The 25,972-nt window shown below is 40.6% G+C and overlaps 2 protein-coding genes across 2 annotated transcripts in view; both read right to left on the bottom strand.

The window, feature by feature from the left end:
• Window positions 1-25,972, bottom strand: part of LOC147335638 (basement membrane-specific heparan sulfate proteoglycan core protein-like) — a 65,441-nt gene that overhangs the window by 36,153 nt on the left and 3,316 nt on the right. Inside the window, exons 3-6 of the mRNA XM_086286103.1 lie at window positions 23,689-23,695; window positions 22,199-22,234; window positions 4,568-4,831; window positions 3,212-3,493 (exon numbers count right to left, since the gene is read on the bottom strand). Of these exons, the coding sequence (XP_086142229.1) occupies window positions 3,212-3,493; window positions 4,568-4,831; window positions 22,199-22,234; window positions 23,689-23,695 (589 nt within the window). The remainder of the gene's footprint in view (window positions 1-3,211; window positions 3,494-4,567; window positions 4,832-22,198; window positions 22,235-23,688; window positions 23,696-25,972) is intronic.
• On the bottom strand, window positions 16,971-20,770 carry LOC147335639 (low affinity immunoglobulin gamma Fc region receptor II-like). The gene is made up of 8 exons (XM_086287776.1): window positions 20,500-20,770; window positions 19,682-19,939; window positions 18,375-18,494; window positions 18,200-18,215; window positions 18,029-18,120; window positions 17,587-17,637; window positions 17,402-17,468; window positions 16,971-17,001 (listed from the first exon to the last, which is right to left on the bottom strand). The coding sequence occupies exons 1-8, from the start codon at window positions 20,768-20,770 to the stop codon at window positions 16,971-16,973; spliced, it is 906 nt and encodes a 301-aa protein (XP_086143902.1).

The raw sequence follows: 25,972 nt of genomic DNA, 5'->3' as shown, positions 1-25,972 counted from the left end.
CACAGCCCGAAGAGGAGACATGGGCCCATCCTCCCGCAGGCCCACCACCCGCAGGAGGCGCCATAGGGGTCGGGTGCATTGTGTGTCGGGTGGCGGCCAGGAGCAGAGGCCCTGGCGGACTGACCCCCGGCTGCCAACACTGGCAATAGGGACATGGAATGTCACCTCTCTGGTGGGGAAGGAGCCTGAGTTAGTGCGTGAGGTTGAGAGGTACCGGCTAGATATAGTTGGGCTCACCTCTACGCATGGCTTGGGCTCTGGAACTAGTCTCCTGGAGAGGGGCTGGACTCTGTCTCAGTCTGGAGTTGCCCCTGGTGAGAGGCGGCGGGCTGGGGTGGGTATTCTAATATCCCCTCGGCTTGCTGCCGGTACGTTGGGGTTTTTCCCGGTGGACGAGAGGGTTTGTTCCCTGCGCCTTAGGGTCGGGGAACGGGTCCTGACTGTCATCTGCGCTTATGCGCCGAGTGGCAGTTCAGAGTACCCAGCCTTCTTAGAGTCCCTGGGGGGGGGGGGGGGGGTGCTGGAAGGTGCTCCACCTGGAGACTCTGTTGTCCTGCTGGGAGACTTCAATGCTCACGTGGGTAACGACAGCAAGACCTGGAGGGGCGTGATTGGGAGGAACGGCCTCCCTGATCTGAACCCGAGCGGTGCTTTGTTATTGGACTTCTGTGCTAATCACAGTTTGTCCATAACGAACACCCTGTTCGAACATAAGAGTGTCCATAAGTGCACGTGGCACCAGGACGCTCTAGGCCGTAGGTCGATGATCGATTTTGTAATCGTATCACCAGACCTGCGACCATATGTTCTGGACACTCGGGTAAAGAGAGGGGCTGAGCTGTCAACTGATCACCACCTGGTGGTGAGTTGGATCAGGTGGCGGGGGAGGACACTGGACAGACCTGGTACACCTAAACGCGTAGTGAGGGTGTGCTGGGAACGTCTAGCAGAGGCCCCAGTCCGCGAGATCTTCAACGCACACCTCCGGTAGAGCTTCAACAGCATTCCGAGGGAGACTGGGGACATCGAGTCCGAATGGACCATGTTCAGCGTCTCCATTGCCGAAGCTGCTGCATTGAGCTGCGGCCGCAGGGTGGTTGGTGCCTGCCGTGGTGGTAATCCCCGAACCAAATGGTGGACACCAGAGGTGAAGGGAGCCACCAGGCTGAAGAAGGAGTCCTATCTGGCTTGGTTAGCCTGTGGGACTCCGGAGGCAGCTGACAGGTATCGACAGGCCAAGCGGAATGCGGCTCGGGCAGTGGCTGAAGCAAAAACTCGGGTGTGGGAGGAGTTCGGAGAGGCCATGGAAAAAGACTTTCGGACTGCCTGTCGAAAATTGTCGGGCGGTGGAAGGAATACTTCGAGGACCTCCTTAATCCCACTGACACGTCTTCCGAGGAGGAAGCAGAGTCTGGGGATGAGGGGAATGACCCGCCAATTTCCGGGGGCGAGGTCACTGAGGCAGTTAAACAACTCCTTGGTGGCAGAGCCCCTGGTGTTGACGAGGTCCGCCCCGAGTTCCTGAAGGCTCTGGACGTTGTAGGGCTGTCCTGGTTGACACGCCTTTGCAATGTTGCGTGGAGATCAGGGGCAGTACCTGTGGACTGGCAGACCGGGGTGGTGGTCCCCATCTTTAAGAAGGGGGACCGGAGGGTGTGTTCCAACTACAGGGGGATCACACTCCTCAGCCTCCCTGGGAAAGTCTATGCCAGGGTGCTGGAAAGGAGAGTTCGCCCGCTAGTCGAACCTCGGATACAGGAGGAACAATGCGGTTTTCGTCCTGGTCGCGGAACACTGGACCAGCTCTTTATCCTCTCGAGGGTACTTGAGGGCGCATGGGAGTTTGCCCAACCAGTCTACATGTGTTTTGTGGACTTGGAGAAGGCATTCGACCGTGTCCCTCGGGGTGTGCTGTGGGAGGTGCTGCGGGAGTATGGGGTGTCTGGCCCATTGCTACGGGCCATTCGATCCCTATACAACCGTTGCAGGAGCTTGGTTCGCATTGCCGGCAATAAGTCGGACTCGTTCCCGGTGGGTGATGGGCTCCGCCAGGGCTGCCCTTTGTCTCCGGTTCTGTTTATAATTTTTATGGACAGGATTTCTAGGCGCAGCCAAGTGGCGGAGGGCTTTCGCTTTGGTGGCCTCAGAATCTCATCTCTGATTTTTGCGGATGATGTGGTTCTGTTGGCTTCATCAGGTGAGGGCCTCCAGCTCGCACTGGAACGGTTCGCAGCCGAGTGTGAAGCAGCGGGAATGAGGATCAGCACCTCCAAATCTGAGGCCATGGTTCTCAGCCGGAAAAGGGTGGAGTGCCCTCTCCGGGTCGGGGATGAGTTCCTGCCCCAAGTGGAGGAGTTCAAGTATCTCGGGGTCTTGTTCGCGAGTGATGGGAGAAGGGAGCCGGAGATTGACAGACGGATTGGGGCTGCAGCTGCTGTAATGCGGACGCTGCACCGGTTCGTCGTGGTGAAGAGGGAGCTGAGTGTAAAAGCGAAGCTCTCAATTTACCGGTCGATCTACGTCCCTACCCTCACCTATGGCCACGAGCTGTGGGTAGTGACCGAAAGAACGAGATCGTGGATACAAGCGGCGGAAATGAGCTTCCTCCGAAGGGTGGCTGGCCTCTCCCTTAGAGATAGGGTGAGAAGTTCGGCCATCCGGGAGGGGCTCAGAGTAGAGCCGCTGCTGCTCCACATCGAAAGGAGTCAGCTGAGGTGGTTCGGGCATCTGACAAGGATGCCCCCTGGGCGCCTCCTGGGTGAGGTGTTCCAGGCATGTCCCACCGGGAGGAGGCCCCGGGGAAGACCCAGGACACGCTGGAGAGATTATATCTCTCGGCTGGCCTGGGAACGCCTTGGTATTCCCCCGGATAAGCTGGAGGAGGTGGCTGGGGAGAGGGAGGTCTGGGCCTCTTTGCTTAGGCTGCTGCCCCCGCGACCCAGCCTCGGATAAGCGGTTGAAGATGGATGGATGGATGGATGGATGAATTAAATCAGGTAATTTACTATATGTTTTTATCTCCAGATGTTTCACTGTGAGTGATTGCTGTGTATTATTATAATTACATTAAAAGCTGTTGTACATCAGATTTAATATTTAGATATTCAAATAAAAACCAAAAGCTTGAGGTTTGTTGAAAGACAAAGTATTTTGTTGTGTTCTTTGATGAAACATTGTGCAAAATAAATTTAAATGAGTGAATCCCACTTACATAATACAGTCAATGTGATGTTGTCACTCCACTCCGTCCAGGACGAGTCTCTTTTGCCCCGGCAGCTGTATCTTCCACCATCAGACTCAGTAGCTCTGCTGATTGTGTATTCTCTGGATGTTGGAGGTGTGTTTAACTTGGCTGCTCTCCATTCATACGTCCAATGAGCTCCTTCACCTCCATGAATCTCACATCTGACAGTGACTGTCTCACGGCTGTATATCACACCGCTGTATATCTGAGTCCCGGATGGCTGCAGGGTCACAGTAGGCTCAGGAGGAGCTGTTTAAATAAAAAATATATGATTAGGAGATTGACTTGTGAGTTTGACTTGAAAATCAATAGCAGAATTATACAAATATCAAATCATCATTAAAGCTGTCCTGGGTTTTTGTTTTTGCTCTTGTTAATGGTAGTCATAATTTTGCATCCTGGTGACAATTTCCCTTGAAAATCAACTTTCAGGAGGTTTGTTTAAAAAAACACACACAGGTAATTTGATGATATTTAGAATCTACCAGAGTGAATGAAAACAAACATACAAATAATCCTGAAATGAGGGAAACTGAGTTTTCTGTTCCACAAAGAGAGTTAACTGTTGGTGTTCTCTCTTTGTGTAGACAGCTCTCTGTGTTTTGCTCTTAAAGTTGTGTTTATAAATCTGTGGAGTTATCAAAACATTGGTTCCATATAGAAAAGTTGTTTCTGTGACTGGTTGTGATTTCATGTCAGGGCTCAGCCCATTACAGAGGACAAAACAGTAATATAGTTGAGTTCTGTACGGTCTGCAGTTATTCAACTGATTTTTTCCAAAGCCAGTAAAGAGACTGTTTCAGTCATCTGTGTGCGAAGAAATAAAAACATGTAAACGAGTGTCTGTGTCTTTAAATGATCACATGTCTTTATCTTATCACGAAATAAATTATTTTGTGATAAGATAAACAAATTGCTTCATTTGTTTTCTATTTTCTATTTTTTTGAATTCTATTTTGTTGTTATTGTCTTGAAACTTTCCAGCAGAGAAGAAGCTGATGGCAGCAAATGTTCAGCCGAGGAGAGAGTTTAGCTGCAGGATGTCAGCTCTCATTCAATTTTGAAATAGTGGTGAAAACTGTGTGTTTGCAGCTACAGACATGAAGAAACTGGGACAATTACATTTGCATTTATTTTTTTCATGTAAGAAACAATTTGTTTTCTCGTTTTTACCCTGAGTGATTACTTAATATTAACATAATAACATTAAAAGCTGTTGTGCATGACTTTAGATATCAAACTAAAAAAAGAAACGCACAGTACTGTGGAAATTATTTTTGCAATCTTTTTGGAATTAAAATGAGAGAAATGTGTCCAACTTACCTATTACTCTCAATGTGATGACATCACTCGACTCTGTCCAGGAGGAGTTTCTTCCACCTAAGCAGCTGTATTCTCCACTGTCAGACTCAGTAACTGTAATTTTGTGTTCATTAGATGTTGGAGGTGTGTTTAACTTGTCTGGTCTCCATTCATACGTCCACTGAGCTGCTTCACCTCCATGAATCTCACATCTGACAGTGACTGTCTCACCGCTGTATATCTGAGGCCAGAATGGCTCCACAGTCACAGTGGGCTTAATGGGAACTGGTCACATAACAATGATCCAGTTAGGAAAAGAGAAACATAAAAATTCACGACATTAGAGTAGAGTCACAACAAAACAGCCAGCAGTTGTTAAAGTACAAATAACTTAAGTTTTTAAATTAGTGTCCAATCATTAAAACATAATGATTAGTGCATAAAATGTTCACTGGATAGATTTATGCACAGATTTATGCTAATACACAGTCAGTACATGAAGCTCGTTTTGATACAAGGCCTTGGGAAATAGAGACGCTGATGGTGTCACAGCACCCTCTGGTAGAAACAAAATAAAATAAAATAATAAAATAATATAACATAAACAGAATTATAGAAATCTAAAATCATTATAAATATTTGTCCTGGTTTTATTGCTATTGTTAATGGGAATCATAATTTTGTATTCTAGTGACAATTTGACTTGAAAAACAAGTTTTGTTTTCATTGAGGACGCACTGAGCCTAAAAATTATTAATTTGACATATTTAGTTTTCTAAGTACTGGTTTGAACAGTGATTCACTCCATAATTCGGAGAAGGCCATTTTAAACTTGGAAAAAATATCTAAACTCATCAGTTTCCTGAATGACGAATGATTCGCTTTTAATTTGTGTTTCTTCTCCTTCCTCTGCAGGTGTAGACGTCTCTATCAGATATAGAGATTGCACTTAGAGCTCAAAGAGATGATCTCATTGTCAGATGGGTTTTTTCTGAAATCAGATTCTGTCTGCACAGTCCATCAGAGGTCAGAGTTACACTGCCCCCTGCTGGTGTGGTGTCAGCTTTCAGAGTGGCCTTGATTTTAAGTTTTGTAAGTTAGAAAAATATGAGGTTGTTATTGTGATCCTTTTGGTGGAAGAAGAAGAAACCCACAACATCTGCCACACAGATGTTCCAGCTGCGGTTTTCTTTCCTACTGCAAATGTGAGCAGTGATGGCAATAACGGCATTATAAGTAACGACGTAACAGACAGACGGTTGAAGCTGTCTTCAGCTTACGGCATCTTATATCAGTTGCACGCAAGTAGCTGTCTACGTAAGCAGCTGCGCTCTCCCATAGACAGCAATCACTTTTTGCCACAACACCTGAAGCTCAGGTGGCAAAACAATTGCATGAGTGCTGCTGTTTGACTGCGGAAGAATAAAGTAGTCGTGGTAAGCCAATCACATGACCACTTCAAGATGCCAAAGCAAGAAGGTGATATATACCAGTTTTTAAATTGTGTTGATAGGCCACGTAAAACCAGAGTCATGATAAACAATATATATGCTGTGTTTTTTTCCTGAATACTTTCGTCACATTTACTGTCTAAGGACAGCGCTAGCAAGCACTCTGTGCTTATGAGCAAAAAATAAACAAAACAAAAAAACAGCCCGTTCCTGTTGGTGGGAAAATGTACAATGTCGACCAATGACAAATTGATATGGCAATATGACATGTGATTGTTTAGGAAGAGGGGGAAGTTTTAGGAGTGACAGAGAGAGAAAGAGAAAGAAAGAGAAAGAGCAGAAAAAAGGGAGAGAGAGAGAGAGTTATAAGATGTGAGAGATTTGTGACGTTTAGCGTGTTTGGAGCATGTAGATAGTGTTGTCTTGTGTAGTTAGTGTGTAGTGTTGTGGATAGTTTTGTGTTGTGTGTGAGAACAATAAGGCGACTGCTGTCTCCAGGTAGAAAACAGGAGTGACACACCTGCTGCTGTCAGACCTGCAGGTATCAGGCCGTGATGTTCTCCTTTATAGTGGACAGAAGTTATTTTTTTGGAGTGGCACAAATAATTTGTGGCATCTTATTGAATGCAGAACAGCTGATTGTTTTGTAAATAGTTTGAAATGTCTGGGAGCAGGTGAGCCTGGTTTCTATTGACATAACCACCACCAGCAGAATAACGTCACTTAAATGAGTGAGTAATACGCCACCTGGTGGTTTGTTCTAAGCGTGAGAAAAAGCCTGAGCCTGTAAGCCTGAGCGCAGGGTTTATGAACCCTCTACTTATAGAAAACTCTCCAAATTCACTTGTGGATCTGTCACAGCAGAAGTGCAATCTTGTGAATCATAACTGTGATCTGTTAGCATTAACTAATAAACACGCATGAAAAGGAAATCAGTCAGTTTCAAGGAAACAAACTCTAGTAAATGTAAAGCATAGCAGCTGAGTGAAACATCTGCTCACATGGTTGCACTCTTGATATGATCATTTTAGTATTTTAAAATGCAGTGGAGTGTGAGCTGTATCATATACAATATTTTGTCCCTCAGGTTATTCCTGAAATATAGTTTGTTTCAAGTTTGTTATATGACGGGTCACATTTATTCATCTCGTAAGTAAATGATTCTGCAGTATTGCTCAGCAAATACACTTCTTCCTGGTCTGTTAATGTGAAAGTCCGCCATCTAGTGGTTAAATAGCGGAAGTGCCAAGTAATAATGGCTAGAGCTCCGTGTCTGTGATAGTTCTGCATCTGCTGCTCTTGAGATGGGATAAAGTGTAAGTTTGGGGAGATGATGGATTGTTTCTACATATTAGTGCTCTGTCCTTCTTGTGGGTCTGTGAAGTTTGTTACATTACTACTGTAAGCTAACTGTTAGTGCTTTGTTTTGCCTGTTAGCATAAAACATGTCAGCATGTGGTATTTGTATTTACGTCACTTGACAGGCTTTGTCCATTTATTGTTAATGTTATGATCTTGCATTGGTCATGTGACATTTGTGCATCTACACTGAGATTAAATGTACCTGCTCTGTTTTGTTGTTACAGTTTTACAGACTGAAAGTGGTACAAATGGTACATCAGTAAAAGCTCTGAAGAACGCCACAGTCTCCACATGGAGCGCTTACTGAAGCCATTTATGTTTAACTGCACAGGCTGAATAGAAGCATTGAGTCTGTGCAGAAGATAACATGTAAACACAGGGAGGATATTATTGAGCACATTATAGGAGATAACAGCTACATATATGAACAGGAAGAAAAAGATCATTTCTTACCTTCAGCATTTCCACAGATGACAGTACTGAGCACTAAAATAATGAATAAAACCTCATCAGACATTATACAACTGATAAGATCAAAAACAATATAAAGTAAGACTTTCTTAAAGATGAACAGTAATAACCAGTAATCTGTTTGACAATAAAATAAAATAATCATAAAAATCCAAACTGTTGTAACACAGTGTGTAACTATAAGTGATGCAAAAAGCAGCAGTGTATCAAACATTTAAACACTATAAGAATCACAAGTCTGCTTTGTTCCAGCTCTCAGGTAAACAGGTTAAAGCAGTGACTCACTGTAATTCTCACAGATCAGAAACATTTTCTTTAATCGCTGCCATTCAAACAATGTCAGACGTGTACTTACAGAAAAAGCCCATCATGCAGAGCAAAGAGTGCCCCATCGTCACATCCAGCCTGCTGCACTCTGATCCTCAGATAATCAAACAGTTTTAGTTTGCAGAAAAAGGAGAAGTTGTGTTTAATATAGATACAACAAGAGTTTTTCTACAGGCTCTTATTCTGATTGGTCTCTCTGTGCTTCCTGCCGTTACACACAAAACTCAAACAGCTCCTGTAGCTTTGACCGCAGCAGTTGGTTGACATGTTTATATTTCCTGTCCACTGCAAACATAGAAGCTTGTTTCTTGTGTTGTGTTGTTTCCTTTCTCTATAATATATAAAGCTGTTCTGTTGCTTCATGTCAGGATATTTCTTTTGCCCATTTGGGGGATTTTTTGGCTGCAATATCCACTAATATTTGTCTCCTGGCAGGTTTCTGCAGACTGGGAGTCACTGAGAGTGAATATACCAAAACAGCTTTTCTACTTTGGTGCCTGTATTTTCACTAAAGCCTTTTTAACCCTTGTGTGGTGTTCGTATTTTTGTTACTCAGCCAGTGTTCATGGTGGACCCGCTAGAGTTTTGGCTTTCCAAATTAACACTATCAAACAATTTTATGTTAAATTACTCAACAGATGTTTACTTCATCCCAATTACAAGACATATGAACAGCAAACATGGTTAATTTTTTCCCTTTACCTTTGTTAGATCACATTTATGAATTAATGTGCTTCTCGTTTTTCTTTTATATAAAATGTTATAAATAAATCAGTTATAATCAAGTGGAGTGAGTGGAAAGACACAACACATTTACACGTGAAAAAATAATTAATTGTTTAATTTTTCTTTTGAAAAAAACTGAACACGGGTCTCACAGACCCGAACACCATACAAGGGTTAAATCATTTTTCTCCTTTTAATTGTTTAACTGCTGAATTAAAATTAAATTCTTACTTTAGGCTGCATTAAAATATGTTTATTTTATTCGACTCTTAGCTGAAACATCATCATGCAGTCATATAGTGAAAAGGCTCCTTTGACCTCAGACCTGTCAAAGTTTCCACCTTGTGGTTAAATTCTGGTTTTAAGTTTGGTGGAGACCCAAACACAGGAAATGACTCAGTGTGTGGCTGAAGTGAGATTAAAGACTTTTATGTTTCACCAACTAAAGAACAATTAAATTCATAGATAAATTCAAAGTTATATTTATTATCTGTTGTCATTTCAAAGTAAAGCAGGAACTCATTTATTCTGCAGACTGTTCTTTGTCTTGCTTTGACATGTATGTGCAGACGCACACTGACCTCAGCCTCTGACTACATGTAAACATAATAAAATAAAACAAACTGATGTGAAACAATGATTGAAACACTGTGATAATGATGTTTGTGTTGAACACCACATGTTACCAACCAAGATCATGTGATTGTGTCCAGAGTCAGTTCAAAAAGCAGACCCATATCCAGAGCAGGACTCAGAGTACCAAACAAAGGTGACCTTTATTATGAAGCTGATAGTTTCAGGCCTCGATGGTAACAAATGAAGAAAACTGAGTTACAGATAACTGATCACATGAACACAGAGACTTACCTGTGGGTCATCACAAAGTCTTCCAGATCACAGAAGTTTCAACTTACACCCTCCAGTCAACATAAATAAATAACTGAGACTTAAACACTGTGTGATTCCACAAATGTTAATCTGTCCAAACGATTCAGTGATGTGTAGACTAATAGATCAGAAGATACTGTGGTGTATTACCTACAACATGACTGTAGACGGATGTTTTTTTTCTGTGTATCTAATGTTATAATAATTATTCCTGATAGACTTTTGCCCTTATTTTTACTCATGTTGCCATAGTAACTTTGAATCGTAAAAGTCTACTGAGGAAATGCACAAAGCAACAAACCACATGTTGCTTCATTGTGTTAAACAGTTCACTTATAACTCGAGCAAACTTCCACTTCCTCTTTACATTTACTGAAGTTGGATAACAAGAGTAAGTAACCACACCAGACACCACATCCACACCAGAGTTTTTGAAGTGTTTTAGAGCGGTGGTTTGATGTGGATGATTGTTTGTCCTTGTATATTATGTGCATGTGATCACAGCCCTGGGCCCTGTCCTCAGCTTGTGACGGGTCCCTGGACTCTGGGAGGGTCGGCTGCCCGTTGCCTCTGGTTCTCAGAAGCTCTCCTCATGGGGTCTCTGTCTTCCTTCTGCTCTCTTTCAGGTGCTGTTTGTTTTCTGTATCGCTACCTCTTTTTTCTCTTTCTCTCTCTTTCCTTCTCTTTCGTTCTTCTAATTTCTTCTTCCTGGACCTCCCCACCTGTCAGCTCTGGCACTGTTACAGTAAAGATGTGTAATCTTTTTTTTTTCTTTTACTTTAATACCTGCAAATAGTTAATGGAGCAGTTAAAGCACAGTTTCTATAGTAAATGTTCTTCCTCATTTTAACTCTGCAGGCTGATGAAGGAAACAACAAAAGATCATTGAGGTTTGTTTCAGTGCAGAGATGGTGCAGATAAGACTGCAGCTCTGTGTGAACTTGCAGTTAAACAAATAACAATGTTTACACAATATTTTCCATCATTTTGAGAAGTGATCCTTCCTGTCACAGTCTGAGCTACAGGTCAGAGTTTAAACACTTTCTGCATATGTTCATGGTCTCAATCATTAAAGTTTCACATCTTACTGACATGTTAATATTCTAAAGCAGCGGTCCCCAACCTTTTTTGCGCCACGGACCGGTTTATGCCCGACAATATTTTTATGGACCGGCCTTTAAGGTGTCGTGGATAAATACAACAAAATAAAACTAGTACCGGTACCGAAAAAAAGAAGATTTATTCATAACACACGTGAAAAGACCCAGGAAAACTGAGTAAATGATAAAAACGATAACAAAATAACGCTGAAAACCGATAAAAACCCTGAAAACCATACATTTCACACCTGAGCCTCAACTCTCGTGGCCCGGTACCAAACGACTCACGGACCGGTACCGGTCCGAGGCCCGGGGGTTGGGGACCGCTGGTCTAAAGTATTGTCCTCATCAGGGTATAAAGAGGACAATAAAGTGCAGTGTGCTTTAGGACCTTATGTTTGCTGGATACTGATGGCTTAAAATAAGAGATTGCTACACACAAAACTGTTGTTTCAAACCACAGGCTGCATTTCCTCTTTTCTATGTGGCCCAGTCGAATATGAGGCCATTCAGTGGATTAAAAATAAGCCTGTGGCAGAACAGACAGCAACCACCAACAACCCTTCATGCACACTGTAGCTGCCGCCCTGTGTGTCGGCATTATTCTGTATTGTCATGTTTGCAGTTTGATGAATTTATAGATAGAGTTAGAAGAATATATATATATTTTTCTTATTTTAAACATTTAAATATAACTGAAATAACAAGAGAAAAAAGAAAAAACAAAACGTAAAAATCATCAAGTTTTCATGTAAATATCTATGTCTACAGAATGTGTGTGCTCGAAAAGGAGTAGGATGAAGTTTACACTTTTAATAATAGTTTGCATTTATATAGCGCTTTTCAGGACCCCTCAAAGCGCTTTACAATTCCACTCTCACATTCACACACTGGTGGAGTCAGCTACAGTTGTAGCCACAGCTGCCCTGGGGCAGACTGACAGAAGCGAGGCTGCCGTATTGCGCCATCGGCCCCTCTGGCATGTTTGTTTGTGCTGCAGTAAAAGTCAGTGAGTGTGGTTTATTTTTTAGAGACAGAAGTAATAGTCACTCACCTCAGCGTGACGGCTTTCTTTCCCTTTTTATACTTTTAGGCCACATGTTGAAACTCATAGCCACGAATTTCTCTTTTTTTGGTGAAACCTTGGACTCGTCTCCAAATCTTCCGGTAGAGATCATCCAATCGGATCCTTTTAGGGAATCGGACCTCTAAACTGTCGGTCGTCATGAGACAGGACCACCAACAGATACCTCTTTCCACATTTATCTTCGCCTGTGTTATCACTCCACAACAAACTTGATGAGCTCCAGATATTGTCAGGTTCCCGAAGGAGTAAAACAGCACCTTTCTGTTTGTTGTAATGGAAACTTGGCTCAAAGAACAATGATGTGTTCATGTTGAAGTCGGAAGTTTCAGCTGGAATGCCCCATCAAGACAGCTACCAAGTCAATAAGCTCCACCTGCCCTGACTTAATGGGAATGGCAGATGAGGAAGTTGGAGGAAGGAGAGATGACTGACTTTTAATTACTTTTATACAAAATGATTGATTACATGGATATAAGAACAAACTAAGCATTTTATGTTTATGATCTTGGATTATGTTCCTTTGGACCACCTTACAGGCTAATTATGGCACAGCGGGGAATCAAACTGAAGAAGAGAAGTAGGGTCAAAAGAGCCAAACCACAGAGAGGGATGGGTCTGAGAGCGGGAGTGGGAGTGTTGGTGTTCATGAAATAGTGTCTAAATTTGAAGGAGTCAGTGGATTTAAATTTCTTGTTGCATTTAAAGATGCACAAACAGCATAAAGATGCGATGAGAAATGTGTTGAATATGAAAATGCTACTGAATGGGAATATTCTTGATTTCTGTAAGTCTGAGGTGCAGAGAGTAAAGGCACTGACAGTGATTTGTTCCCAGTCAGGGTAAAAACTGACTGATATGAGCCCTGAGAGTCTGAAAGTGCTGTGTTTAAAGATGTAGAAGCAGCTGAGGTTGAGATTGTAGGTTTAAAGAGTCGGGCACTGCTGTATTGTTAACATTCAGACATGATGCAGTTACAGTGAGCTTGGGGTACATGAGCTATCATGTTAGGCAAATACCAGCAGCCTCCATGGTGATGCAGCGTTTTGGTCCTGTAGCAGCAGTGTGCAGTATTTCCTTAAACAAGTAAAAAAATCAAAGTATAAATCTGTAAGTTTGGTCAGCAGCTGTGGTTCCAGAGGAGATCTTTGGAGTTAGACCAGGATCTCTGAGTTTAGGGTTTCACTACAGTTAAATACAATAATGCCATAAATTCACAAAGCTACACAGTAAATGGTTGGAAATAACACCAACAACTATATAGTGTATTATGAAGTACTACAAAACAACAACAAAGTAAAACTCCTGTACTGTGGTGCTTCATTGGCTACTTTAAATAAAGGGATATCAAGTGTTACTCTGACAGTGTCCTCAGCATCTGTAGCCCACTACACCCCAGATGGTTCAATGATGCCAGTAAACTGAGGACTCATCATCTCCGGCCACAAACATAAGTGTACAGTCTTCTGGGTTGTAACACTGCTCACATGCTAAACTGCTCCAAAGTCTTTTTTATAATTCTTCTTTCATTTGGAAACATTTTGACTCGTCTCGACTTATAACATCGACTTATTGATCACAGTCCTGTCAAAGCAGATCATCAGCAGATTCATTATTAAGCTGTTGAATGATCAGCTCATAAAAGTTATGTTCATGTTTTCAGTGTTTTCTCCATCCAAGCTCATCCCAAAGTCCAGACATGCAGGTGATTAGAAAAGACATCTGATCTGAATGTGCTGCTGACTCTTTGAATATTGTGATTTCCTGATGACCAGGAGAAACATGTCTGGAAAACATGCAGAATGTTTAGAATGAAGTAGACTGTGGAAATGTGCAGTGAATGAAGGTTATAGTAGGAGACACCTGGTCCTGGTCAGATGAACCACTTTAACTGGCTCCTTTCTGTTTAGCCCACAATGATCATTTTGATCTGTGTTTTATTCTCATTATTTTAAATGGACTCAGTTAACAAAGGGCCAGTATAGCAGTAAAAAAGCACAATGGCTGTAAACAATAAAGATCACAGATTAAATTAAGACATCAGCCTAAAGAGCAACATAACAATGAGGTCACATAAAAGAAGCAATTATGAAACTTTGACTGTAAACTACAGATCTGCTAAAATAATGAATCAGCCAACTAGACTTGATAATTACATTATAACAAGATGTTGAAATGGATGTTACTTATACAGCAATTTAACCTGAAAAGAGGACGTTACTCTCAAGTGGTGAGGGATTATTTACAGGTAACATTTAGTGGACAAAAAAGGTGTGTGGATAAACTGCACACGTGCATTCCTGGGATTACTGTTCCAGAGTAATGCAATAAGAAACCAGCAGGTGGCAGCAGTGTGCTGGTTGGCACTGTCTCCTCACAGCAAGAAGGTCCTGACTGGGTTTTCCCCGGGTCTGCGTGGCCCCTCTCTGGGAACTCCAGCTGCCTCCCACAGCCCAAGGACCTGCATGTTAGATTAACTGGTAATTCTAAAGTGGTCGTAGGTGTGTCTCTGTCTGATAGTCATATGACACAGTTGTGACTTGTCCAGGTGTACACTGCTTCTGGATTGAGGAGTAATAATATTTTAAAAACAAACAGACAAAGAAAGCAGAGCTGCACCTCACTGTTTGTATTGATGATATTTTTGGACCCAGCTGTGTTTTGTTCTTCTAGAAAGCCACATGTGGGACGAGCACAAATGTAAAGGCAGCCAGTGATGCCTCAACATCTTTAAAACTCAAGCCTGCATCATCAACTCACAGAGCTCTGGACACAAATGTCTACTGGGACCTAACCAACTTGTTTTGATGACCAGGCCTTTATTCTTTCTTCAATAATAAGAAATAGTAATAATGTGTACCTACATGAGTACTTCTAAATGGAGAACACCGCGTCTTATTGAAAAAATAAAAGGTAACATCACAATATAGCTTCAATAAAAACTTTAAAACAGCCAATCATGAAGAGTTCTGTGGTCCACTTCCAAACCAGAAAATCTAATCAAGCACAAACAATCTTAAATCTTTACTCTGATGAAAATATAAGAGAAAGTGAAGTCAAGGTTAAATTTATTCATATATGTTTAAAACAACAGAGCTGATCGCAGAGCTCTACATTTAAAATATATAACCTTAAAAAAAGTAAAATGTTAAATCCAGAAAAAGTGAGAACAGCAAACAATATTAAAATAAAATTAAATAAAAAATAAAATTCACAGCATCTGACAGTATCTGACATCAAATGAATCAAGCTCAGCTTTTTCATGTTTTTATAACAAATAATTCATTTTTACATGATGCAGATCTTTAAACTCAGACAGTAAACGTATTTGTTGGTGTTCATACCAGCACTAATGTGACTCTGCTGACTTTAAGTTGTTGCTTTCAGGTATTAAAAATCACAGACTTCAAAACTTTTTTCTCACTTGCTATTGGAACAGGATACATTCAAAATTTTATATTAAAGCTTAAAAATGAATAAAAAATATCAGCTGAATATAAAGAGCATGGATCTGAAACAGGACACACCTCTGTGTGCTTTATGCTAAAAGAATCTATATCATATTATTATTCAATATCATCTTCATAAACACTAAAAACTGAGCATGTCTGATATTTGGGCAGCAGAGGAGCAACAGTGGATTCATTAAATGCTTCTTTTTGGCTTTGCTGCTGCAGCTCTCCTCACTGACCTGTAAGACAAACACACAAAGAACACAAATGTCCAAGTTTCAGGATGTTCGCCATTTAATAACTTGAAGAATAACTCATCCTGCACAGAAGCATAATTACCAGGAAAGCTTCCTAACGTGACTTCAGAATAAACTGCTGCATCAGCTGCAGGACTTGATTTTCCTGTGAGTGGAAAGAAGATTTTAAGACCAGATAAACATGTTGAACAACATTCACTGGAGGTGATGGCAGACTTTGTTTACCTGCTTTCTTCTTGGCTTTTTCTTTTTTGGGGCGTTTGACCTCAGCATACATCAGACTGTCCTCTAAAAGAGAAGTCAGAGCTCAGGATACATTTGATCAGCAGATATATGACACAGAGCTGTTGGACGTAGAGGTGGATTTAAACTGCAGATTTGTCAGCTGCAGCCATTAACAGCATTAATGCTACGCTCCCCTTAATGATTCTCGCTCGTTGTAGTTTCACTAGATTATTACTTTAGAAAAGAACAGACTACTTTAAGTGCTAAGAGTAACAAGTACCATTGACGAGATGTAATACGTCACAGGTTTCTTTTACTGTTACAAAAAAGTTAACAATTTAGAATTTTGAACACAGGATATTTTATTTAAGCAAATTAGCAGAAGCAAAGCAAAACCTTAATCAACTAGTAATAATCACTTGATTCAGTCACCTGAATTTTATCCAAATATAACTAATCACAAGTACAAAGTCTTCCAACTCTTTTGTGAGACAAAAAAATGATAATTTCACTTCATAAGTCCACAGTGATTGGACAACTGAAACTTTTGACTGTGACTCCACAGTGCTTTCTTCAGATGTTGCTGATGTTACTCATCTTTAGCAAACTACAAAAAGAACCTCGAACCTTCCCAAACAGCATCATTTATACTCATGTGCCCGTCTGCATCACTCCCTTCTTTCATCCCTTACTCATATTTTATATGCCCTACATCTATTCCACATACACACAAGTTTCCATGCTATTGGCACATCCAATACTTTCCTGTATCAAACAACCATCTTAAACAGTGCTCTGCTGGGCCTCCAGTGATCGAGCACACTCAGATTATGTGTTTTATTTGATGGTGTTTGGTTTGTGATCGTTGGTCTAGTTCAGAAGCTCTGGATGCTGTGATTCAGTAAATCCAGCTGAAAGGGGACTTTTTTTGCCTCCCAGATTAAAGACTTTGATCAAAGGCCTTAGATTAGAGATTAACCTGTGATCTGAGGAAGAGACTGAACTCAAACTGTGGAAGAAGTTTGTTTTGAGTTTTCTTCGTTCTTTGCAAACATTCTGACCTGCTGTGTTTCTGAATCACTCAATAAATCTGTTCAACTTCTACAGCGTGTCTGTAGAACACAACACAACAACACAGTATCATGTTAAACAAATACACCTGATTTAATGACTAACCCACCAAAACCCTAAATGACTGCAGATTAACTCTGCTGATGTGTAGCAGCTAAGCTTGGTAAGTGAATAACTAAACTCCATGTTGACCTATAATTAGCTGCAACAAAATGAAATGACACATTTCAGTACAAACACTGAATGAGACTGTTGTGACTGTACCTGCAGCTCCCGTCTTCACCTCAGAGTAAACAGCACTCTGCTCTGGTTTATGATGCTTCCCTGTGAAGATGATCAGAATATTTATCATGAGAAAATAATTAACTGTTAGATTTTTTAAAATATTTATTTATTTTATTTTGCATTACATTTACATTTAATTGCACATGTTTTATGTACTTACTCTTCTTTTCAACGTTTTTAAGTTCAATAAGAGCGTATGTGACATCTTCATGTTCATCTGATCCTGAAATGTTCATATTTTAGTTACAGGATTGTAAACATTTCACATGGAATTAGTTTCATTAAATCAAAAACAAGTTTCATCTGTAACTGCTCTGTGCTTTTCAGCACATATACTGCACCATTTCTGTTGTCTTCCACTTGGCTAACTGATTCATAGAGGTTATTAGTACCTAAAAAAAGATGAACCAGGGTCACATTAATCATTTTAATAAAAACATAAAGGAGAGTTTAAATAATTCTGTTTATGTCAAAACCAAGACCATGAGATATTTTCGGACCATGAACCCATAATGTTGTTACTGTTTGTGCTGTTCTGATATGAAACAATAACATTATGGATTTTTTCAGTCGAGTTAAAGACACAATCAGGTTTGTAAAATTATTTTTATTTCTCATTTTATGTGTCAGTTTACTGTTTGGATGTTTGTCCAACTGGATTTTGACAAATATTCTCTTAAAAGCCGCTGAGCACAAAGTTAATCTAAAAACTGTTACTGTTAATGAAGACTTATTTTAAAAGTCAATATTAATAATGATAATAAAGATGGATTAAATACTGACCAGGATGAACAGAGTTGTACTCATGAGTTTCATTCTGGTTGACTCCATGATTTGTGGAGGAGCCCGGACTGTGACTCTCAGACTGGATCGACCTAAAACATGAAATAAACACAATAAACTCAAAAGTAACTGATGTTTGTTTAAAATAATAATAAAAAGTATTTTACCAACCTGGTGAAGCAGGAATCTGTGAAAGAGACAAATGTTATTACACATGTTTGTCATGTATAAATTGTTCCACTGATATTTTGTGTCATGAGATCAGAATACATGTATATGTGTGAATAATTAAAGTGTATGTAGTAAATAAACTCTCTAATACAGCATGAAAAGAAGAGGCTCTTACACTTGGACTGTCTGCAGCGATACAACAAGAGCAGGAGAATAATAATGAGAGAGACTCCACAAACCAGTCCAACCATCAACCACACAGGAGATGAAGAGCTGTCAGCTCCTGACACAGTTACTGCAACAACAAACAATAATTAATTATTAATAAAGTGTAAAAGAAGAACTCTGAGAGCACAAATCTCTGCTAAGGCAGCTCACTCTGTTGACAGTATTTGCTTTTAAGGAAACAATATTGTATTTTCTGTGTATTTATTTTGTTTTATTTGTACTGTGAGAAGTTTGTAGTTCAGTGAAAATAAGTCCAAAGGCAGATTTTTTCAACATGACAACAAGGGCACATGTGAAATGTAAAAGTGAGGTCAGAGGTCAAACAAATGATATTTTAAATCTTTATACAGTACTTTCTATATGTTGACAAGACACAACACCTTTGTAAGAATCATAGTTTCTGTGTTATAAGGATTTTTTTTAGTCATAAAGTTGACCTTGAAGACCTCGGTGGCTGTAAGCCAAATGTTAATGGATAGTTAACATGACTGCAGCTCGTCAGTGAGGTAACCAGGCAGGTCTGCTGGGATCCTTTCTAGGAAAATAAGGTTTGTATGCTAACAGACTTTCCCCTTGTTTCAGTTTCTTCCTGCTTCAAGATTCGTTTTCATGCCATCATTCACCTCCAGTCAGACGCCTGCCACCTTGGATCATTACCCCCCTATTCACCACCACCGCTGCCCCCTCGGAGCCTCTTCCTCACTTGCCTGCCTGCCCATCGTTCAGCAGTTTCCACAGACCTCTGCTTTTTTCTTTACCCCCAGCTAGTCTGGACTCCAAGTAAGGCATAGTTGCAGCCACTTTATGAACACTCTCTGTCTTGTCACATTCCCTCAGATTTCCTGCCCTAACTGCTCTCTCCTCTCCCACAGATCTGCCGCCCTCACGCTGTTATGTCCGCTCCTCTGGCCTGTCTCTCTCACCTCAGTTAAGATGTTTTTGTAGGACTCACTCCTTAAGTTTAAGTTCATTTATGTTTTGTTCCTGTTGACCAAGTTGAAGCTCACAATCTGTTGTGTTAAATGAATTATCCTGTTTGATAAAGAAACTTTCACTCATTACATCCTCTGCTGTTTTCACCTGAGTCCTGAATCACAACGATATTAAACCTGACAATATAGAGATATTACATAATAGTTTTATAAAGTTCTGACTAAATAGACCCAGATGGATTTAAACATTAAAAGAGATAATATCATGTTATTTCTCAAGCATGAAATCCATTAAAATCCATCACGTGTTGATCCTGCTCACCTTTAACTGACATCCAGCTCTGTGCTGACTCTCTTCCTGAGTACTGACACTTGTAGAAACCTTCATCAGACTTTGACACTGCAGAGATCTTCAGCTCCCCTCGGGGATCATTTTGAATAAGTTTGTCATTGTGATAGAAAAACACATTGGAAAGTATTTTTTGTGTTCTCAAACTGCAGCTCAGACTAACAGAAGCTCCCTCAGTCACAGGATGAACAGGACTCACCAGGATAGGAACATCATCATAATAATAATAATCTGTGAAAACAAAAAAACAAACATATTGTTTCAGTCAGACCAGCTGGTGCAAAACTTTTAGAAAAAGCTGTGAGTCGTGTCTCATGATCTACATGCAGACCTGGTTTTCTGAGTGATTATGAGGACTGGAAATATAGTTGGGATGTTCCCTGCAGGAGTCAAATTATTGATGGTGACATTATTGAATGGTTGAAGGTGAAATTGTAAATGTTTGTATGTTTGTGTTATTTTGCATGACGTGTTTCCCAAATTTCTCTCTATTGAGATATTAAAGGTTCATCTAATATGACGACAGAGATGTTGAGCTTTGTTGAGTTTTATTCTGACAGAGAAAAAAAAATACTGTTGGCAAATTATGACAAACTGGATTATAAAAGGATGAAGAGAAATTAGACCAACATCCAAGAATATTTTGATGCTTTGTTGCCTGAAATTGTCTGAAATTCTCATTTTTGTTTGTGTTGCCACATAGAATTACTTCACATACAGCAAAGCTGAGACAAATGTTCATGTGACGTCTAAATCATTCAGATCCAAGAAGTAAATGTATAATAACATACTCTGTACAGTGATGTTGACTGCACTGCTGAACTCTCCTGATCCAGACTCACACCAGTACACTCCAGTATCTGACTTTGATGTGTAGATGTTACATGTGGATCCAGTCATTCTCCTACAGTCAGAGAGTCGGCCGTCCTCAGAGAACTTCCTCACTCTCCACTCAGTGAAGTTTCCCTCACAGGTCAGTGAGACAGAGTCAGAGGTGAAGTGTTGCACTCTGTCAGGACTCACTGTGAGAGACGCTGCTGAATGAACATCTGGAAACAACATGCAGTGAAGAGACAAAGCTCACAGATGTTAGGATTCAAAATATCACAGTGAAAATATTTGTTTGAAGCTTTTGTTTTGAAAATCAAATTTAATAGTTCAATATGATAAAGTGTTTGTTTGGTGAGACAACACTGAGTCTGACAACAAGCCCTGAATCACACAGACAGTCAAATCAATGGAAAACAAAGGAGCCGAATACTGACATGTTTAAGCTGATCTAACCCACATGCTTTATCTGCTGGCAGCTCATGTAGAGCTTGGTACACGTCATGTGACATCATGAGCTTTGAGTCATCACTCTCAGCATCATCCACCTGATACAGATCACTCTGAACACACTTCAGTCATTTGCTGTAATGTTTCTGTCATAATTCTGTGATATTGTCTGTTTCACAGATTCCTTCTACAGTGAGATATTTTGCAGCAGCAGGACCAAAACTAAAAACCTTTGAAGTATATTTTAAATGAACAATAACAGCAGCTGTTATTTGTGACGTCTTCTTCTAGCATCCATCTGTAGTCAGTGTTTCTCTTGTATTTGTCAGAGCTGTTAACCTGCCTGCTGACATCTTTGTTTCTTTATTAACTATATTTGACTTTTTTATCTGAACACCTACCTGAGCACTAAACAAAGAGTCTTAACTGTGTAAATCCTGTCTGTGCACTAAGTAAAAATAATCAGTACAAACAGTAACACGAGTTTAAATATCAAAACATTTAAAATCTCATAGATGTCTTTTGTTTTTCATGTTATCACATTAAATAAAAACTGAAAAATAAGAAAAGGAAACGAAGAAATTCAGTTTGGTTTGATCACAGAGAGAAAGGAAAACATTCAGTTCAGTTCTTCTTTTGGGAAGTTTTAATGTACACAGACATCAATGGTTGTCATGGAGATGAGATTTTAATGGTCTAAATCTTAGTGAATAAAAATGATGAGCTAACATGAACTTATTGAAAGGACAGAGAAACAAACTGACCTGCAGACCAGACAAACTTTGGTTGACTGTGATCAGTGTGATACTCTGGGTCTCCTCTTCCAGCTCTGCACACATATCCTGCTGTGTGTGTCTGTCCATGAATGATGTAGGAGTCCTGTGCAGTCCCACTGCCATCAGGTAGCAGCTCATAACTGGAGGATTCCTCTGATAGATCAGGAACAGCTTTATACCAGTAGAAGCTCCATCCTGCAGACGGATGTTCAACCTCACAGTTCAGAGTTACTGAGGCTCCAGGACTCAGCCATGATGGAGACACAGTGAGGACAGGACGGGGTTCATCTGTTCAACAAAGATTTTATCTCAGTGAACATGTAGTACAGTCTCTGAACAGTGAGCTCAGTTTATACAAAGAATAATAATCTCAGTCTATATGAACAGAAACACATTTTACAAAGTGTTCAAACAGCTTAAAGAAAATATGACTTACTGTCAGAAACTGTCAGTGTGACTGAATCACTCCACTCTGTTGTTTTACGCTGTGAACTTTTCATTCTGCCCTTACAGCGATAGTTTCCACTGTTGTATGATGAAGCAGATCTAATCCTGTATTCATTTTGATTTGGAGGTTTTATGATGCTGTTTGTTTTCCACTCATAATCCCACTCAGTGTCTCCTCCATGGATCTCACATCTGACAGTGATCGTCTCTCCTCCGTATATCTCAGACCAGTTTGGATGCAGAGTCACAACAGACCTGTTTGAGACTGTTAATGTTCAAGAAAGTACAATAAAAACACATGAAAGACAAAAGGTTCAGTTACCATCAGATGTAGTGCTTTGTAGGAAGTTACATTTACACTCACCAGTTGTGTCAATCCAAACTGACTCACTGTCCTCTGTGTAGTAAACTTGTTCTCCTCTTCCTCCTCTGCAGCTGTAGAGTCCTCCCTCTGAGACACTGATTTGTCCATTTGTCACAGGTTGATAAGATTTCCAATCTCTGTACCAGTAGTATTTCCATCCAGATGATGATGATGGGCTCACAGAGCAGGTCAGGGTCACACTGCCCCCTACTGGAACAGCTGTCCTATCAGCTCTCAGTTCAGCCTTTGGTTTGGCTGCAGTTCAGTTTAGAACAAGAACATAAAAGTAAAAATGACTGAATCAGAACAATTTAAAGATGGAAATATGTAAATGATCAAATATCACAAAACCATAGTTGAGATAAAACAAACTGTGTCACACAAAATATTCTGTATTTCTGTTTTGATCAAAACAGTGAATTTGTTTTATTTACTTTTGTGTATTTTAATTTATTACGTACATGCACATTTCAAATAATTAATTTGAAGCATGACTGAGTTTATTGATCAATAATGAGGAAGCAACCCAGGTCAATATGATCTGATTGTATTTTGAACATGTGAGAATTGCTCCTAAACGAGTGTGAGCAGTTATCGTTTCATTGGTGTTGTTTTTTACTTTTGTTTTTGGTGTATTGGAATTTGGTGAGTAACAGTTAGTTTTCTTTGGTGTCAGTTAGCACGTTATGTCCTTGCGTTCTTTACTAAATCTGATGTTGAAGCCTCTGATAGCTAAGATGAGACCTAGTAAGGTTGTTTTATATTCTTTTGCTGTGGAAGCTGACATTTCCTGTCGCACAGATGTGTTTAGACCACACTAATACGCACAGTCAACTCTACCGCTGACATTACAGGGAGGGAGCAGTTTGGATGTGATTTCCAGCTGAGCTGTTAGGAATGCTGGAATAAGACTCCAGTGTTTGTGTTGCAAAACAGATCAGGTTTATCAGCCGAGAGCAGATCTCAGAACTGAAATCTGAGACTGTTGAATCTTGACGGTGATCCACGCCTAGGAGATCTGAACTTCCACTGAAATCATCTGTTCCTGCTGGATCAACTCATATTCCAGAGATCAGGAAACTGACTCACACTTCTGAACTGTGATACGACTCCACCAGTCCACTGAGTCGACTCATATTGATCAAAGTTTGAAGAGCAGCTGAAAGAAAGCTGCCCTGTAGGAGCTAACACAGGTTAACTTGTAGTTCACACAGGTAAGAGTTCAAACTAACCTGAACTAGACAGAAAGAGAGATTTTTACATATTGTTGTTTAATTTTATTTAAATATTTTATTCTGGTTTTCAGATGCATAAATTAATGTAAACTGGAAACTGGTTGTATATTTCCGTGTCTTCTGTTTCCAACCTACAAGTTCAAAGTTCACCCTGGTCCTGGTATGTATTATTGGTTATTGGTTGTCATTTTATTTTAATTTTGTTTTATCTTTAGTGAAGTATTGTTTTCCCATGTACCATGAATGCACCGCTGCACTGCTCATGTTAACTTTCTTTCACTGCAGCTCTCTGCATGCTGTAGGTAAATTTCTCTGTATATTGCACTGTGTTTAAAGGGTAAAAGAACCCCATGAAACGTAGTTTTGAGCACTGATTTTGCTTTGCAGATGCACAAAACTGCTGTGGTGGGGTGGCTGTAGCTCAGGAGGGTTGGTGGTTCGATCCCTGGCTCCCCTAGTTTGCATGCCAAATATCCTTGGGCAAGATACTTATGGCGTATGAATGCGTATGATTGATAGTTAGAAAGCACTTAAAGTATAGATAGTAGTGCCTGTGTGAATGGGTGTGTTGTATAGAGCGCTTTGAGTACTCCAGGAGAGTAGAAAGAACCAGTCCATTTACCATGTGGAACTTGCAATCCTGTAACGTGTTGAGCTACAGAGTTCATGTATTGTGTGAGCAATACATTAACTCCGGTGAGTCTCTGATTGTGCAAATTAAATTTGATTCACAGTCCGGTTTCTAATTTATAAAATTTATAAAACTTTATAAAACAGCTTCTATGTGATTGTAGAAGCTGTTAACGATGTCTTCGATGTGTTAGCCCTGTGAAAAGTGTGCTAGTGTACCCACATGTGCTACCTTTGCAGGTGCAAGTGTTGCATTTTGAGAAGAATTTGATTTTGAGGAAAGAAAAGCTAAATTTGAGTGAACAAAATGAATTGCTGTGTGCAAAAATGTATTTCAGTGTTTGTTGTTATCCACACACACACACCAATAGCAGCCCCTTTTGCTCTGTTTTTGCATTTGCGTTTGCTCGCAATGTGTTGCTTGCGCTTCTCATTTCTGCCCAGCGCGTTCAGCTCTTTCTGTTAGTGGTGGGCGGATCGATCCAAATATCGATAGTATCGATCCCAAGTCGGCATCGGATCGATACTAGCCTGGTGAGATCGATTCTTTACTTTGAGTTCTGCTTGTTTGCTATGCTGTGCTTTCGATAAAAACGAAACAACCAGGTCACTGGACTCACCACTCCTGTGACAGCGGAGAGCACTTTGCTCCCTCTTCCCCCACTCTTATGTTTCGGTGTTGCACTGACACGTCATGTGACTTAGACACTTTGGGGGTTGTTAAGTTGTTTACATATTAATTATATTTTCCTGTTTTTGTTGTTGAGAATTTTAATTGTAATTTTTGTATTAGTTTATCAACAGTATTTGTTTTAATTTGTTTACTGGTTTGCGTGCACTTAAAAAAAAAAAAGAAAAAAGATCGCCACCACGGCAGACCCGATGACATTTTCATGCTTTGCAGCATCATTTATTCTTACAATAATCACACAGTTGCTGTAACAGTACATTCAACGGCTGCAGCTCTCCCGCTGGCAGCCGGACACATCATAGGGTTGCCAACCGTCCCTTAAAAAACGGAATCATCCCGTATTTAGAAACAAAAGTACACGTCCCGTATTGAGCTAATAAGGGACGCACTTTGTCCCGTAATACAGTGAGAATCAAAAGTAGTCTATAAATGTTTATGGAATTAACGCTTTGTTTGAAAACATAATTCCCAGCCCCTCTCCTGCTTTGTGACCAATGAGCTGACAGCACACTTATGACAATTCGAGTATGACAATTCAGATTACCGCTCATCTCATTGGTCGAGGAAAGGTCGCTTACGGAGAAAATACCGGAAGACAACAGATGACCACAACAAGAAGCATGGCCAACAGGGGAACAAACGCCGACACTGCGGTGCAAGTCTCGGACGACAGTACACCTAAAGCTGGGCAGACACTGTGCGATTTTTTCAGTCACGATATTCAGCTCCTGCTCAAACTGCACAATTGACTCGCAGGGGTTAGAAGTTGGTAGGTCACGATGCAGGTCTCACACTATACCACCCGATGCTCTGATGCGACCTGAGAGCTCACACTGTGCCTCC

Source organism: Aulonocara sp. 'chitande type north' Nkhata Bay, linkage group LG3, assembly GCF_057382095.1.
Source record: "Aulonocara sp. 'chitande type north' Nkhata Bay isolate Kocher_YH1m ecotype deep benthic linkage group LG3, A_spYH_male_GT1.1, whole genome shotgun sequence".
NCBI lineage: Eukaryota > Metazoa > Chordata > Actinopteri > Cichliformes > Cichlidae > Aulonocara > Aulonocara sp. 'chitande type north' Nkhata Bay.
This window is presented reverse-complemented; position numbering and strand designations above follow the sequence as displayed.